The 16,026-nt window shown below is 49.2% G+C and overlaps 5 protein-coding genes across 5 annotated transcripts; 4 read left to right on the top strand and 1 right to left on the bottom strand.

Annotated features, from left to right (window-relative positions):
- Positions 1-429: 429 nt before the first annotated feature.
- Positions 430-1,052, bottom strand: N7462_008010 (40S ribosomal protein uS14; the record flags this gene model as incomplete). Its single annotated transcript, XM_057079728.1, has 4 exons — positions 430-636; positions 718-760; positions 915-938; positions 1,015-1,052. The coding sequence occupies 4 exons, from the start codon at positions 1,050-1,052 to the stop codon at positions 430-432; spliced, it is 312 nt and encodes a 103-aa protein (XP_056932398.1).
- Positions 1,053-6,058: 5,006 nt separating this feature from the next.
- On the top strand, positions 6,059-6,364 carry N7462_008009 (uncharacterized protein; the record flags this gene model as incomplete). Its single annotated transcript, XM_057079727.1, has 2 exons — positions 6,059-6,104; positions 6,144-6,364. The coding sequence occupies 2 exons, from the start codon at positions 6,059-6,061 to the stop codon at positions 6,362-6,364; spliced, it is 267 nt and encodes an 88-aa protein (XP_056932397.1).
- A 2,017-nt stretch (positions 6,365-8,381) lies between these two features.
- Positions 8,382-10,321, top strand: N7462_008008 (Ytp1 family protein; the record flags this gene model as incomplete). Its single annotated transcript, XM_057079726.1, has 3 exons — positions 8,382-8,646; positions 8,732-9,678; positions 9,779-10,321. The coding sequence occupies 3 exons, from the start codon at positions 8,382-8,384 to the stop codon at positions 10,319-10,321; spliced, it is 1,755 nt and encodes a 584-aa protein (XP_056932396.1).
- A 1,044-nt stretch (positions 10,322-11,365) lies between these two features.
- N7462_008007 (dienelactone hydrolase family protein) lies at positions 11,366-12,339 on the top strand (the record flags this gene model as incomplete). The annotated part of the gene is made up of 4 exons (XM_057079725.1): positions 11,366-11,453; positions 11,528-11,856; positions 11,934-12,051; positions 12,137-12,339. 4 exons carry the CDS (start codon positions 11,366-11,368, stop codon positions 12,337-12,339), a joined length of 738 nt encoding a protein of 245 aa, XP_056932395.1.
- Positions 12,340-15,178: 2,839 nt separating this feature from the next.
- Positions 15,179-15,982, top strand: N7462_008006 (uncharacterized protein; the record flags this gene model as incomplete). Its single annotated transcript, XM_057079724.1, has 2 exons — positions 15,179-15,755; positions 15,807-15,982. The coding sequence occupies 2 exons, from the start codon at positions 15,179-15,181 to the stop codon at positions 15,980-15,982; spliced, it is 753 nt and encodes a 250-aa protein (XP_056932394.1).
- Positions 15,983-16,026: the final 44 nt, after the last annotated feature.

The following is a 16,026-nucleotide window of genomic DNA, read 5'->3' as shown; positions in this document are numbered from 1 at the left end:
TGAAGATCCCGGTAAAGAAAATCCGTCATTGATATTGGATAATGGAAAAAAAAGGATGAGGGATCCACATAACATCCTCGTTTTGCGAACTCTTCACACAACAACCCCAGTCCCCCCCGATCCATCCGAGACACCAAGCAAAAAAGAAACCACATAGAATGTCTCCTCCACTCAAGAATCAACAACCATTTTTGGGGGAGCCGTCATGTGGAAGATCGAAGAACGGCGGGTGCAATGCGAGTCTTTTTGGAAACCGCGACGCTTTCGAAACATTCCCCATCCCTGGACACTTATCGAGATCGACGAGATCGAGGAGCGCCAGGGTACGTCAACGAGTACACGGGTCGTAGACGCGGACGGATCGAGAAGGGCGTTAAAATAACATGGTCTCAAGTTGTTTAACGGTACTGTCGAGTGAGAGGTGGGATGTTAGTATGCTGTCTGCTTTTTTTTGTGTGTGGCGGTTTCGATGGTGGGCGGGGGAACGAAGAATCTCTTGCTCGACGAGAACATAGTCGACAAGATATTCTTGGAATTCTCGGGTGATTCTTGCATCGATGGGGCGAAAAAGAAACGAACCTTGTTGAAACCGATGTCGGAAGACTTCTCACGGAAGCACTGACGGCAAATGTTCATCTGGAGGATCATCCATGTTAGCCACATTTGTCCGGGAGTAATGAGCGTGCGCGATAGAGGTATCGAGGGGATTCCACATACGCCGTACTTGCGGATCAGACCAGCACGGTGGGCGCAGACACGGCTGTAGTCGTCCGAGTATAATTAGCATTTCCAGTCTTTCACAATCGTCTTGTCCCAGCATTTTCCATATCGAGTCCGCCAATTTCTCGCAATTGTAGTCCTTCTCTTGGAAATCTCCTCTGATGGGGGGCAATCAATCCGAGGGGTGAACACACCATTCGCGGGAACCCTTGCCGTACCTAAGCAGAGCATTCAGTCAGTTTCTCGTCACGGAATGTCGATTTTTGGCAGATCTTGGGCTCAGAGTCGACTTACTTGCGGGGCCGGCTGAACCAAACGGACTCGTGAGTCATCTTGAGATGTCGAAGGGGGGTTGTTGACGAGGTTGTTGACGGGGACGAGGGTCGTTGGCGCTGTTGAAGAAAGGCGAAGGTTAGGGTTGGAAAATCGTTGTGTGCTGCCCCAATGGGGAATAGGGCACGGGCCAACTCGCTTGGTGTGAACTAGTCTCATTTTGGAAGTCATGTGTGGTTTGCGGGTGATTATGTCATCTCGAGGATGGGGCGGTGGGACTGTGAGCACCCCAGGTCTTGGTTTTGGACATCAATTACAGGATTGATACGTCGCGAAAGGATGCCATTTGGTTTCTGAAATTGATTGAATGGCATTATGTGAGACAATATAGGGCAAAAACTTCGGTATCTTCTTCGTGCTTTCACCTGGATGACTGTTCATGGATCCTGGACCTAAAGCCATGTTGGATCGACGATATTGCTTTGATCACATTTAATGAATCTTCAAATTTTCGCTGTTTTCTACATGTGTTGTCATCACCAGACATATAGTTATGATTTTACTGCTACTGTGGAGGGGATTCAACTCAATATATATATATATATATATATGGTCTTTTTGGAAATCCACATATATTCCGTATAAACGAAGAATTTGAGAATGGATTATTGGCGCCAGGTTAGTCTTAACGCAGCATGATTTGGTTCTGTCCAAGCAGTCAACTATTGCCTATAATCTAAATTCCTTGGCGCCTGCCTATGTTTTCTTGTCGATGTTGCACCCTTCTCAAGCGCTGTTACTTGGGCAAAACGTTATTCGGACCGAATTCTGCGGGACTCTACTAAGGTCCTCATTGGCTTCTGTGCAGCCCTGCAAGGCGAAACGACAACCCTTTGCTCATATCATTTAAACTGCGTATTTCACTACGCTCAAAATATTTGCAGTAGAATGGCGACTCAGCATATCGTGTAACTGTGATGAAACTTCTGGCAGGTGAGTAAGGACTCTCACTCATCGAACTTTTCCTCATTTCAAAGCGATGCCACGATGATTCAATTTCCCTGGGATCATAATTCATGCGGGCAGGTTTGTTGTACTAAAGAAATGAATAAATTCATCACATACATGCTCGGAATTGTTAGGTGGGATGATTCATGTTTCTCGATTTCTTCGCTTCTAGTACCGAGACACCACACTATTACATGTTGGAAGTGCCGAACCGAGGAATTCTTTGCCATGAGATATCAGTAGGTCATTTATCTACAAAGGATGTTAGGGCACCTCTTGGACATTTCTTGCTCTATCTCCAAATAAATGAATGATGATTTTGGATTTGATCTTGCTTGACGCGCGAGCCCCGTCCAGTGCGAGGAGAAGATGAAGAGGAATGGAAGAGCAAGGCAAAGGGAAATTCAGGATAGTTAAAAGTTGTCTATTTACATGTAATCATTGAGATATATTTAAAGCTTCTTTCATCAAGTCAGACTATTCAATGACACGTCGCATAATCAAGACAATTTAGAGCAGTAAGAATGTACTGGGGTAATAGAGCCTGGGGTGCAGGGGGACACAGACACAGACTATTACGTGGTAGTAATCGACTGCGTCGTACCACCGAACGAAGACAAGTACATTTTCGTTGGAGAGATACAGACTCAAAAGGTCTGGGGTCAAAAATTTATGTGCATTACTAGTATGGTTGTTTCTTCAGTCACATCACTTCCGTGCCAGACTCGGGCCACCATTGCCGATCGCGCGGGAAACAGGCCAGGTCTTCAGGGTAATCATTGGACGCCGGCGGTGCCTGGGGAACGCCTAGATCGCAAGACAGCTTTTCGGATGGTGTGGTGCCGCATATCCGACCTTCCGCAGGGCTGTATTGCCTAGGTCGGTAGCATCGCTTGAGTCCGCGTGCATGTACATTGTCGATCTTGCTGATCGGGTTGGAGGGGTAGAGCGGGAGACAGAAGGTTCGTCGCCGTGATCCTTTCCCTGGATACGGTATCGGTCTTTAGCACTCGTACTATTTGATTTGAACTCAAAATGATCTAGCTAGTTCTTTGGGTTCAGCGTTATATGGAAGTAGTCTCCCTAGAGCCGGCGACATAATAAACGTCGCATCTCTACAGAAAAAAGTGACCCTCGCGGCGGTCAGTTACAGCGGACCATGTCATACCGTATGACCTCGTATGATCTTGTAGCACCCGAAGCACCGATAGTCCGGGGTATACGGCCGTTCAAGCAGGCCCTATGCAAGGCAGCTCAGGCAAAGAGACAAGGGGGGGGGGTGGGGCAGGATTGCACTCATGGAAGGTAGTGTACTCCGTATAGTATGTACTCGGCCAGAAAAAGCTCAGGACCAGGTGTCATATGACAGCTCCGATGAAATCATCTCCCAAAAGTCTCCGGAATGAGTAGTGCGTGCGAACAAGGTGCGTGGTGGAAGGGTCCGGCTCGCACTGGTGCCCGGAAGCTCGCGGATACCGAGCCAAGCCCAAGATGATCGCTGAAGGGCCAAACTGGTCCCGGCCCCGTTCCTTGGCTGAACCTTTAGTGTTTTTTTGTTCTTTTTTTTGCTCCTGCTTTTTTTGCCCTTAATAATAACAGATACCGAACTTAACTACATAGTGGTATCCTTGGTTATCCTTTTCCCTTGCGTGATTTTGAGGTAAAACTCCAAGAAAAGGAACTCTGTCGCGACAATTATAGACATAGCTTCTGGGACACCTTCGACCGAGGATGGGGGCCAAACCCCTTTTCCCACGGACTGAGCTTTGAAAAAAAAAAGAATAATATGGCATCCGTAGATTCCGTGGATGATAGTATTCAAAACCAAACACGCCAGTAATCCCGGGTCCAAGAAAATCGAAGTGGAGTCCGGAAATATAGTCAAAAAACGCCTTTACCTCAAACTTCTGTCCGCTGGTTTATCCGTCGCCAGGAACCCGGTCCTCGACTAGTATAGCCTAGCCAATCCGAGGAAGCCCAAAGTACTGGGATCAGATCATCGAATCTGTCCCGCTTTTTGACGATGGTAAAAGCTGTTTCATCGGAAGTTTCGGCAGCGCGACATTTCCTAGCAACTCCTAACGTGAAGGTTGACGGGTCTTGGCGGCACACAGAGACGTATTGGAGTCACTTTGCTCCTATCTCCATCGCTTTCTCGTGGACCTGATCGCAGCGGAGATGCCCTTCAATCCCAGTGGGCTTGGCGACCATGGTGGATCCATGGCTGAGCATATAGAAGCCCTGGGTAGAGGAATACTGCTGGGAAAGAGCAAGGGCTCTGCGGCGAAGGGCCGAATTCCGGCAATTGATTGCCGTGATGAGTAGAGGTATACCGATCCTGATCTCGAAAGCAAGTACGGTTGCGAGTCGTTCGGATTCGCGGTGGCTGCTACGGCTGCTTCACCATGGCAGAGGGTTTCTATGAACAGATCTAGATACCTTTCGTGGATGGTCCCCTGACGCTGTAAATACGACAATAGAAGGCTCCTGGTTTCATTGTGTATTATCTCCAGCGTGGAATAAAAACCAAACTCTGGATCTATATCGGCATTTTGGACGGTACGCAGTTAGTAAAAGGGTCGTCTCCATCGAATCTGCTTGGATTCCAGCTCCTCCTTTGAATAAAAGCCTGCCCGAGCTGTGACTTCCTGAATTGCTCGTTATGCTTTGTTATGATATTTCATTTTGTTACACGAGACCAGGCGTATATAGATCCTATTGCCTCGGAGCTATAGTCCTGCAGAATCTGGACACCGATGAAACTACTCTAGTGACCCGTGCGACGTGGATACCGATCATATTAGTTGGAATTTAAGTCTACATAGACCGTAATGAGCCCAAATATAATAGCAGGGCGAGCTGATGGTTCAAATAAACATTCACTCCTGGGGGAAATCCTTCTAGAGCGGATTCTAGTCTAGATAGTCTTTGCGGGGTCTCGTAAAAGAGACTGACTGCTACCCATACTACCAGTTGAGACTGGCAGGTTTGCGGGACTTAAATTTTCTAGCTCATGTCGAAGAAATTGGAAATTGAGGGTTCGGTCCTGCAGAAATAGTACCCAGAGCTCCGTCTTTCATCTTGGCTAGTACAGGGAACGGGGATGAATGGAGGCCCCTGATTCGTAGAGGGGATTATGCGCGATGCGTTTAGTCTAAATAATCACTATGGCGGCCGTTGGTCAAGAAGTGATGACACGACGAATATTTGTCGCCGCACTTAAGTATCCAGTCTCTGGTTGGCTAAACGAGTAAGAATATTCTTTTGGCCCTCAGAGGTTGCCGGGAGGATAGAATGGAGGAGGGACATAATTGCACGCTTGGCATATGGTCTTGCTTTGCTTCGTCCGATATATGGACGATCATTCTAACAGGGACATGCAAGATGAGAGGCAACGAAAAAGGTAGAATTTAGTATTCAATAATGTATATAATAAGATATAGTTTTTGTGATCTTGTGTAACCAACCCCACCCTGTGGTACGTTCAACGATCGAGGGCGTTGGTTGTAGTCGTTTCCCGGACATATCCAGCTCGCCGAATCCCGCTTGAACGTGTTGGGAGCCCGAAAATGACCTGACTAAGCGGTGCTCGGATATGAAGACAATTTGAATTCGTCGCGTCTTTGCCCAGCTGTTTTGAAGCTGTTGTGCTAGAGTTTTGTGGAAGTTTCTCGGACCTCCTTGGCTGGGAATGTAGAGTGGTATAGAGGGGTGGCCGACTGACCAATATGAGCTGAAGAGTACGATGTTCGGCAGTAATTTGATCTCTAGATGTGTTCTTACTTAAATTTTCATCTAGCTTTCTTGTCAGCTATTTGCTTTTGTAAAGACCCACTACTATTTAATTCACATAGATGATAAATAGCGTCATTCTACTCATTCCTGACAGTTGTATTGGGCTGTAAGTTTGGTCTCAGTTACTCTGCCTCGCTGTCTTGTTTACTCATGCTACGTACACGATGTGTTCTGAATTTTTGGGTTGGGATTAGGATAGAGCTAGGCAAGGTGGTAACTAGGGCATCACATCATCCTGCATCGCCGATGATTCATGCTTCCCATGATACGCCTAGGCAAACACTATGTGGCCTGGGAAGTTCTTGCTTGTGCGTGTCCCTTAACCCACTGTGAAATACTTCGTACAGTAACAACATCGGAATGTGGAGCCTACTTCAAGTCCATGCAGCTGGACCCATCCTCGTGCAAAGAACGAGAGGGTACCATGCTCGCTATTATGTTTGGTGTACCCGAGCAGCTGATGGGCTTGCATTCTGCATGGCTTCAGCCACCGAGCAAGGTGCTCTACCATCGAGAGGCGTCAACGCAGCGCATGCCCGACCGTAAGGATCGGGGTATGGCACGTTGACCAACCCCGCCAAATGCACCGGTCACCAGTACGGCTCGGAAGACTCAGCGAGCGAGGCCGAGACAGGGATCTACAAAGGATGTTCAGAACGCCGTGGCCCGATGGCTGCTGACCGTGGTGGGGGAAGGGGGCTGGGCGTGAGTCAATTTTCAGCCTAGCCTCTGTGCTCCGTGCGAGCTGTTGAAGATATCTGTTCCATCCAGGAAGTATTTTGTACGCCACACAGGCCAGCTGTTGGAAATCCCTGCTTTTTATTTTGTTTATGTCGATTGAGTGGGGACGTGATATATATCACCGTGAGAATGGCCTGATGCTCATCTGGAGGGGGCTTGGGCGGCTGGGCCCCGATATCTCGGGTCTGAATCGCTTGGATCGGGGCGGATGGGGCTAGATTTCCGAGAGCGATCCGTTGACGACCGAGCGTCAAGCTGTTGGATTAGGACATTTCGTAGCTCCGACACTTGAAATACGCTTTGGAGGAAATGGAGGAAGCTGACATTTCCGAATCCGATCCTGATCCAGACAACTGTGCGCTTGCTGTTACGAACGCCCCCAACTGGTCCCAACATCCTGGCGGTGAATCACCACCCCAACAGGGTATGGATCGTCATCAATGGGCGCGCTGTGAGTCTGCCCTGTGCCGACCTGATTGCTTATAACGTTATAATCAGATGATAGAATGGCCTTCTACAGCAGCAGTAGTATATGTCAGTGGATACTATTCTATACCTGGTATGTACAGAGCACGAGATAATTTACTTTATCGATGGCTGCCTACAGACCCCAACAAAGCTCCAACAAGGCTCCAATAAGGCCCCCCGAAGGCTGTGTATGGAGGAGAAGTTAGTCACCTGTTGTTGTTGTCGCGACGGTGCTGGAATTGCGGGCATGAGGTCATCTAGGCGCTGTCCCCATTGCCCAGAGTCATTGGATGGGGCTCAGGAGGTATCCCGACTCTTCCGAGTGTAAAAAAAAAAAAAAAAAAAAAAAAAAACACTAATCTTTTTTCATTGGTACCAATTTTTTTTTCTTTCAATATCCTAAAAAAGTCAAAGAGCGCCAAGAGTTCCCGCTCCCATTAGAAAACAGTCTGTAATACAATGCATATGACTGCAGATCCCCATGCTGGTTACTGCGTACTTCCACCGGTCACCACCGCAGCTTGGGTGGCAGACGGACACAGCGATAGAGCAAGCTGCTCAGAGACTGAGGAACTTCTGCAGTAGGCAGAGGAATGAATCTTCATTCTGACCTGTGTATCAGGAGAGGGAGGGAGGTACGGGAACCAAATCGCCGGGAAGCATATTATTCATAAGCAGGCTGCACAAGGGGTCTGAATCATCGAACGGCTTGTCGGAGGTCCCAGGGAAGCTCTTGTTGCCACGCACCTTCGGGCAGCTCGCGTTATCCCCGGCTGCTCCGAAGCATTGGAAATCAGCGCCGGCGAGCCTTTTTTTGTCTTCTCATTTCAATTTCCTAGTCTAATAAATCCACTTGAAAACCGCCCGGCGCTTCGTTTCCGGGTTACTAATTCCTGGCTGCCCCGCTGGGAAGCTCTTTTATATGCCTTGTTCTCCCCTCTCCCTCTTCGATCCGCCTATACTTCCCATCTCAGCCCTACAGCCGCCACGGTCAACTTTCCCAACCCTCCTCTTCCCATTCCCAACCCCCGGATCTTTTGCACTGGGGTTGAACCTGGTCGTTCCTCGGTTGAGGTCCCGTCCAGCTGCTCATTTGACCCTGCAGGAAAGCAGGAACCAGACGGAAAGCTCCCATTCCCTGGGGTTGGCATCAGTTACGTCACGATTCGATAGGAGCACTTGATCTTGGGCCAGAGGGGATTTCTTTTCTTTCTTACTTCGGCGCGGCGTCATATTTTTCTCTCTTTCTTTCTCTTTTTTGCTCCGTCCCTTCTCTCTTATCTCGTAACAGCACATACATCCTCGCCGAGTAGTACATAATCGGCCCTCGAGGAGCTCTGTGACTCGCAAACCACAAACAGAATCCACAAGGCCCAATGCGCCAGATAGCATCTCGTGTGGCCTTCGCGGCTCTCCTATTGGTGTCGCTCGCAGCGGCGCTTCCTCATGGTGACGATGAGGGCATGGACATGAACAAGGATTCGGGAATGGACATGGATATGCAGGCCAGCGCCTCGGCCGCAGCTTCGGCTGACAACGCCGAGTCACCCATGAGCTACTTCAAATACAACAAACACTCGACTTCGATCATGGCGCACATTGTGCTGATGGTTCTAGGCTGGTGCTTCGTTCTCCCTGCAGGTAAGCTTGAAGCTCCCCGTCCTTGCGTACAGACGGATTTTCTGTCAGGTTCATCGAGCAACATGAGATTAATTTATCGTAACAGCGGTCATGTTGAGCATTGCGCGCTCGCGGCTCGCTCTACCCTCTCAATTTTTGTTCTTGGTCTTCAATGCATTTGGTCTGCTCCTAGGCATCATTTACAACACTAGTACCCCCGATCTCTATGAGAACAATGCGCACCACAAGATCGGCTGGATCGCAACGTGGGTGATTAGCGTGCAGGTTGTGCTGGCGCTGATCTTCGCTTATGCTGGCCGCGGCGAGTCGGCCTCCCAGTCGCCCTCCTACGAGCGCGCTGCATTCCTCCCTGTTGCGACAGACGAGTCCACGCACGTCTTCCCCACGGGCCCGATGCACGAGTACCGCTGGTCCCGCGATAGCGGCCAGGGCACCGAGCCGGGGTCGCCAAACCACAGCCCCGGCTCGCCGTCCAGCGAGATGCCTGACTATGACGGCTTCGAGAAGCCCGAGGACGAGCAGCCAGCTCCGGCACCACGCCGCTGGTTCCCCAGTACGTTTGTCGATCGATTCCTGTCACACCGGGTGCCGGGCATGGTCTCTAATCGCGTGCTGCGCATCTTCAACGGCGTGTACAATGTGATCGACCGGATTATTCTGCCGTTTGGATTTGTAGCGATTGCAACAGGAGCCGTGACGTATGGTGGCATCATGCGTGATCGCGAGATCTTCAATGGACTGGCGCACTTCATCAAGGGTGGTATCTTCTTCTGGTACGGCATTCTCACACTCGGCCGATATATTGGGTGCTGGGCGGATCTGGGCTGGGCCTGGAACAAGAAGCCTCCGGCGTCGGTGGTGGGTAACTGGAAGTCGAAGGCTCCATCGGGCGAATTCACAGAGTCCTTTGTGATCTGGTTGTATGGCGTCACCAATGTGTTCCTGGAGCACCTGTCCAGCTGGGGAGGTGCCTGGTCCGCGACTGATTTGGAGCATGTTTCCATCTCGATTTTGTTCTTTGGGGGTGGCTTGGTAAGTACTGATCTTGGATTCTCGTCCTCACAGCATGGGATTTACCTCGATATCATGGCAATTTTCGGTGTCGCTAACTTTTCTGGTCAATGTTTTCTAGGCTGGTATGCTCTTCGAATCTTCGCGCATCCGTGAGGCCCTCAACAATACCATCCTCCGCTCTCCTCCGCACGGAACCCGGGATGAGGGGTGGCAGGCCCCAAAGTCACAGGGCGTGTCCCTCAACCCGATGCCCGCCTTGATCATCTTGCTGCTTGGTATGATGATGGGTTCGCACCACCAGACAAGCATGACCTCGACGATGGTGCACAAGCAGTGGGGCAACATGCTGGTGGGCTTTGCCCTGGCGCGCGGACTGACCTATGTCCTGCTGTTTCTGCGTCCGCCAACATCGTATCTGCCGGCCCGGCCGCCCACCGAGATTATCTCGGCGTTCTGTCTGATTGCCGGCGGACTCATCTTCATGATGAGCACCCGGAATGTGATCGATGCGATGGAGTACTATGAGCTGGACGCGATGTTTACCTTCACCGTGGGACTGGGCCTCACGGCGTTCATCATCGCGCTAGAGATCCTGTTCATCTCGCTCAAGGCGTGGGCGGTGAGGCGCGAACAACGGCCGCTCAGCTTCCACTTCTCGTGACTTGGCTGCATGTGGCAGCGATGGCCTACTATCTAACTCAATCTTTGTTTCTGTTTATTTTCATTTTTGGATCGGATTTGGGGGAACTTCTCCAACCCGACCATATCGTTTGATACCCCCTTTACACTTGTGTGACTTTCCATGAATTCTCGTGCACTTGTATGTGGCCATTTGATTCGTGACGGAGGTAGATGACGGGGGAGAATCTGGCCTGCGGGACTATAATCTCCACTATGTATGCTCTAACGGAGACCATGTTATTCACGATTCCGACAGTATCGGAATGAAGCTTACGGACTGATGGACTTAATGAGGCGGTAATATCATGACTATCAACTATCCTTCCCCCTTCGCATTCACTTCCGTATAGGTCAGAAGGATAGACGAGGCTGTTCGAGAGAGTGAGAAGCTTTTGAGCCCACCAGTTGAGGGGCCGACATCCTGCGAGTTTAACCTTTAACGTTTAGCCGACTCGGCGCTCACAACTTAACGCCGAGCGCGTGCCGAGTACCGAGTTTGTTTGGGTCGACATCTGATAGCATTGGCCGCAATTTACACTGTAATGCGAAGCTCGACAGGATAGCAGTTGAGAATGAGTGGCTACGAGGCGATAGAGGCATAGCCGTTACGCTGTCTGGATCCTTGCGCTCTTTTCGGTCCTTTTCGTAGCGGGATACACAGCGTGTTACCGTGTCAAGTTTATTTCGTCACACATTATTAATCGCATTTCGACCATGAGCGGCAACGGACAAGTGGGTCCGAGAGCAATTGAAAATTACTGTAGCTCCAGCAATTGCGACACTGGACGCTGGTGATTGGCGCACAATTGCCGAATGGGACTATATCGGCTAAGGTGAAGACGATATGAAGCCGTGTGAAGGCGGGATGAGGGGCAACACGGACTTTAGAGCAACGAAGGAGGGCAGCACGGACTTTAGAGCGGGCAACGCATTTAATGACGCCCACATTCTTTCTTCCCCTGCGCATCCTCCATATTCCCCCTCCTCTTCTTCAATCCCCTCCAACAAAAAAATAACCATCAACATGGCCTCTAACCCCCCTGCTGCCTGCTGTGCCTCTGGCTTCAAGCACGAGGGTAACCCCGTCGGCGAGGTGAAGGACATTGACGGAGGTGAGTTGTTAGAGGAATAGCCAGCTGCATGGCCCCTCCAGAGCTTCCAAGGCTAAACAATTCCATTGTGGCAGTCAACACCTACATCGTCTACCCGAAGGACAACAAGACCCCTGAGAAGGCCGTCATTATCTTGACTGACGTCTTCGGCATCTTCCCGAACTCCCAGCTGCTCGCCGACGAGTTCGCCAGCAAAGGTTACCTGACTGTCATCCCGGACCTGTTCCGTGGCGACCAGATCAGCGTCAGCGACATGAACTCCGGCAAGGTCGACTTCCCCGCCTGGATCTCCAAGCATCAGCCCGAACACGTCGACCCCGTCGTCGCCACCTCGATCAAGCACGTCCGTGAGACTCTGGGCGTGAAGAATGTCGGTGCAGCGGGCTACTGCTTCGGTGCTAAGGTACGTCACAAGATCTTCAAGATCCTCCACACATTCCTCGGGTAGCCTCTAACCCCTCACTTTTTTGATCTATTTAGTATGTCACCCGCTTCCTGAAGGCCAACCAAATTGACGTTGGCTTCGTCGCGCACCCCTCTTTCGTGACCCACGAAGAACTCGGCGCCATCGAGGGGCCGTACTCCATCGCTGCCGCTGGTAAGTATATATTCTTTTCGCGCCCCCAACGAGTCTCGCAAGCCCTCGAAAAAAAAGAGCAGATCGACTAATTCGCCCATTCCAGAAACCGACAATATCTTCACTACCCAGCTCCGCCACGAGTCCGAGGAGACCTTGATCAAGGCCGGTCAGCCATGGCAGATCAACCTGTTCAGCGGCGTCACGCACGGCTTCGCCGTCCGCGGCGACCCGAGCGTCAAGATCCAGAAGTGGGCCAAGGAGCAGGCTTTCTTCCAGGCCACTGCTTGGTTCGGCCAGTACCTGTAAGGAAACTGCACAGAGCTAGCTAGCCATGCGCGCCCCAGGTTCTGTAAAAGGATAAAGCATTATCTTATTTTTACGTCTTGGATTTGCTTTTCTTTTTCTGCCTTGGGAGAGTTGACATGAGACTGATTGGTTCCGTAGAGACGTGGTCGTGCAGGCGGCAAAATTATGAGGAATGAAAATAGAGTAATACGATGATTCTTTTTTCGGACGTGTTTCATTTTTGGTGGAGAAATTCAATATCGTAGTTTACAAAGATGGAGAAAAGTTGGGGAGTGGGGCGGAGCGGGGTACTGTGCTTTCCCGATTTTATACCGGGCTATACCACGTAAACTCGGCTGGGTTGTTTGTGTATGTCCCAGTTTCGAAAGGGAGCTGTAAAGCATAGTTAGACGGGTATGGGCCTTCACTACGCGTATGAAGCCCTTTAATCACAGAGGCCCGGCTTCACTAATCAGAATAGATAAGCTCAGAACATATTTCGGTATACACCTGAGACTTCGGAATAGTTGTCCATTGGAAGGGTAGCCTAACGTTGAATAATTTGAACCAGCCGAGCAGCTTGCCCTCTCTCGGTTATGAGGCTGGCCGTTAAATTCTTCCAGACGAAGTGTGGGTACTATGTATCATATAAACCCACTCAGGGAGAAATAAAACTCAGTAACTAGGACCAAGGATGCCTAGCAACTTTTAGTCACATCATGCCCAATGTGACATCGTATTTGGCACTAAATTCGAGGCATGCATCCGAAGTTACGTGGTTTTTGAGCTTTAAGCCTAAAGCAAACGATCAAAGAACCAGAGTTTTAGCCTCGATTGACCCTAACCAAAGTACTTGACCATCATCCACTATTATTTAATTGAACTGCAAATTCTTGTATTTATTGCCAACTGGTCAATACACGAAATTTGCGGTACGTTATACGTTTTTATCTAGAATATGGTTCCTGTGCTGAGCTTCGAACGACGATAAATGAAGTATTCGAGTCCTAAAGGTGACCTGACTCAGTCAGGCTTGTTCTATGAAAGATGTGAAGGTGGACATGGATCGGAAGATCGAAGATGCCAGTTTCGTCGCATCGGTGAGAGATAGGAATGAGATGTCCATGGGCCTTTGCCTACCTCCTGACTGCTATTCGTAGCTGCTGAGGGATCAACACGCCACAGCCCTCGTATCACATAGATGATTACTCAACTTGTGGAAAAACGACTGCATTGCGGTAAATTGGTCTCTGAAATTTTATGAATCGGTACATACTCACAGCTCGACAGCCTACTTTTTTATTATTTTCAATCAGAGTACCCTACGGCATAAACCTCTCTAGATAACCGTACAACTCATCTTCGTTTTCCTTTCATCATTGAGAAAACTTACACAAACAAAGAATAAAGATTCAGAATTATTCGGAGAGATATTCGGGCGCATCCAGGATGGTTTTTTCGAGGGGGTAGCTTCCACTCGTGAATGGCTGTGATTTGTCACTTATTTATAGATTGAAACAGGTTCGTTGTTCGATTTGCTGTATCGACCCATTCCGGATGGCTGTCAAACACTAAACCGCATCCTGAGAGTCCGACGGCCCCTGGATCGCACGAGCCTATCAGCCACTAATTTCAAACAAAGAAGAGTGAAGGCCACGCTCTGCAGCGCAGGATTTGTCATGTCTAGAGAAAATGGACAAAAGTGGAGTATGCTGTTGATCTGCTTCACCGACAAATTCCGTACTTTTGTATCCCCGGTTCAAGCTTCGAGCTTTACTATATTTCGCTAGCCTGTCTCTTGGATACAAGTATTTCATTGGAGGGCTGATGTTTGAGGTTTAAAAGGGAAACGTGACCAGGCGCCCCGTGTGATTGGAACGTGGATAAGACGAAGTATGTTCTCCGTACATGACTCGAAGATTCGATAGGTCGCCTTGGTAGAAGCAAAAAACGACAGGGATTCCGAACTTGATTGGATATAATGCGCCCAAAAGGACAGAGGCTTAATGCCGGGCCATAACCGCCCCTAAAGGGCGCTAAGGCCCCGTCCCCCTTTCCTTCCTTTGAGCCCGTTTGGATTTGCCACTAAAATCTTGGAGGGACTTCTTGGGCGGAAACAACCTTAATGAGGATGAGAACTACGCAAAGATCTGGGACCTATAGACTTCGTTGGCAAAAGAACGCCTCGCCAACGATCTGGATCCAACGCCACATTCTCACCTCTGCATTAGTGTGTAATAGAATGGTTGACTGCACCAAACTACATTGTCATAATCATCGAGCCAGAGTAATTACGAGGGCGGCAGTGTATTTTTCTCGGTAATTACTTTATTGGCGCAGTGCGTCTTGGTATCTGTCGCATAGCCGCTGTGTCTGCTGTTTCCTGATTTTAGCGGTCCGACTGATATCCCCATTTTGAATGAGATTTTAGTAACCCAATCAAGCTGTGGAAATTTTGAGAAAGAAAAACATAGCTAAATCATCATGAGGGACAAACCGGGGGTTAAATATGATATTGCTTTCGATCGATCTATTGCGTATACCTGAGCGAAGGATATTCTCCGCTCAGCCCAATGGCTGTAGTATCTCTCCTGACCAGGGTGGTGTGGCCGTTTGCTGGCGCGTGCTAATCTTTACGAAGTATTCCAACATGACCCGGCTTTCTTGTCTGGCAAAATTACGGATTTTAGGTATTTAATGGACCCCCTCTTCTCGTAGGAATCCCCTGGATAATTTTCTTCTGCCGTCATTTTTACAAGCAGACATTGGACTATCTCCCCTCAGTTTCATTTTTCAAAACATATCTTTTCCGAAGCTTTCTACATCTCTCTGTTTAAAAACCACTGCCAAGGCTTTGCTCATGGACATGCGTGCCAGATCCACGAAAGAAAAGATTCAGACTCCGAGTGTGATCGATAAGTTGAACCGGGACCTATCAAATCTTGACTTTGTCAACCGCCATGAAAAGTATCCTCTGCTCAGTTTTGGTTCTTGGGATTTGAAACTAGACGAACTCTCCAATTCGGTGAGGATGTATCATAATATATATGACAGAAATGCGAGTCTTGCTCTGCACATGGACGCAAGAATTTGGGCCGTGGAATTCGACAGAAGGCTCCAGGAAATCTTCTCAAATGGTTATCCCGAGCTGATTGATGGAGAAAGAAGCGGAATAGAGGTGGAACAAGAAGCCAAATTCTCTTTGAGGGAGTTTATTCGGTGGGCCCAGTCTGCTGACTGTAGATCCGACGGCAATGGCACATACCAGCTGAGCTTCAAAGGCCGCCTTTGGCGTCTGACTGAAAAGGAGTATCAGACGATCAAAGCATATCCTCCTGGGCATCTTACCCCGTGGGATGGAGATGTGGACGAAGAAATAGATGCAGCTTCCACTTTACACGCCGAGTTATCATTACTGCGAGATCACATGGACCAAGGTGAGTTATGTTTGTGTTTCAAGTCTCTCGGTTAAATACTGACCATAACAGTCCAAATTGAGTTGGATCATCTGATACGGAGGAATTCTTATCGAAATCAGATGTGCACTGCTTACTCGAAGGATCGATGCACACACGAAACCTCGTCTGTTAACTCTATAATAATGGACGACGGTGGGGATATCCCAGCCGGTGAAATTCATAGAACGAGCCCAACAGACCAGTGAGTAAGTCTACTGTTTAATATTGGAAACCAACAAAGATTATGAGA

The sequence above is a fragment of the Penicillium macrosclerotiorum genome, assembly GCF_028827735.1.
Source record: "Penicillium macrosclerotiorum strain IBT 26536 chromosome Unknown utg000007l_segment0_segment0, whole genome shotgun sequence".
Classification (NCBI taxonomy): Eukaryota; Fungi; Ascomycota; class Eurotiomycetes; order Eurotiales; family Aspergillaceae; genus Penicillium; species Penicillium macrosclerotiorum.
This window is presented reverse-complemented; position numbering and strand designations above follow the sequence as displayed.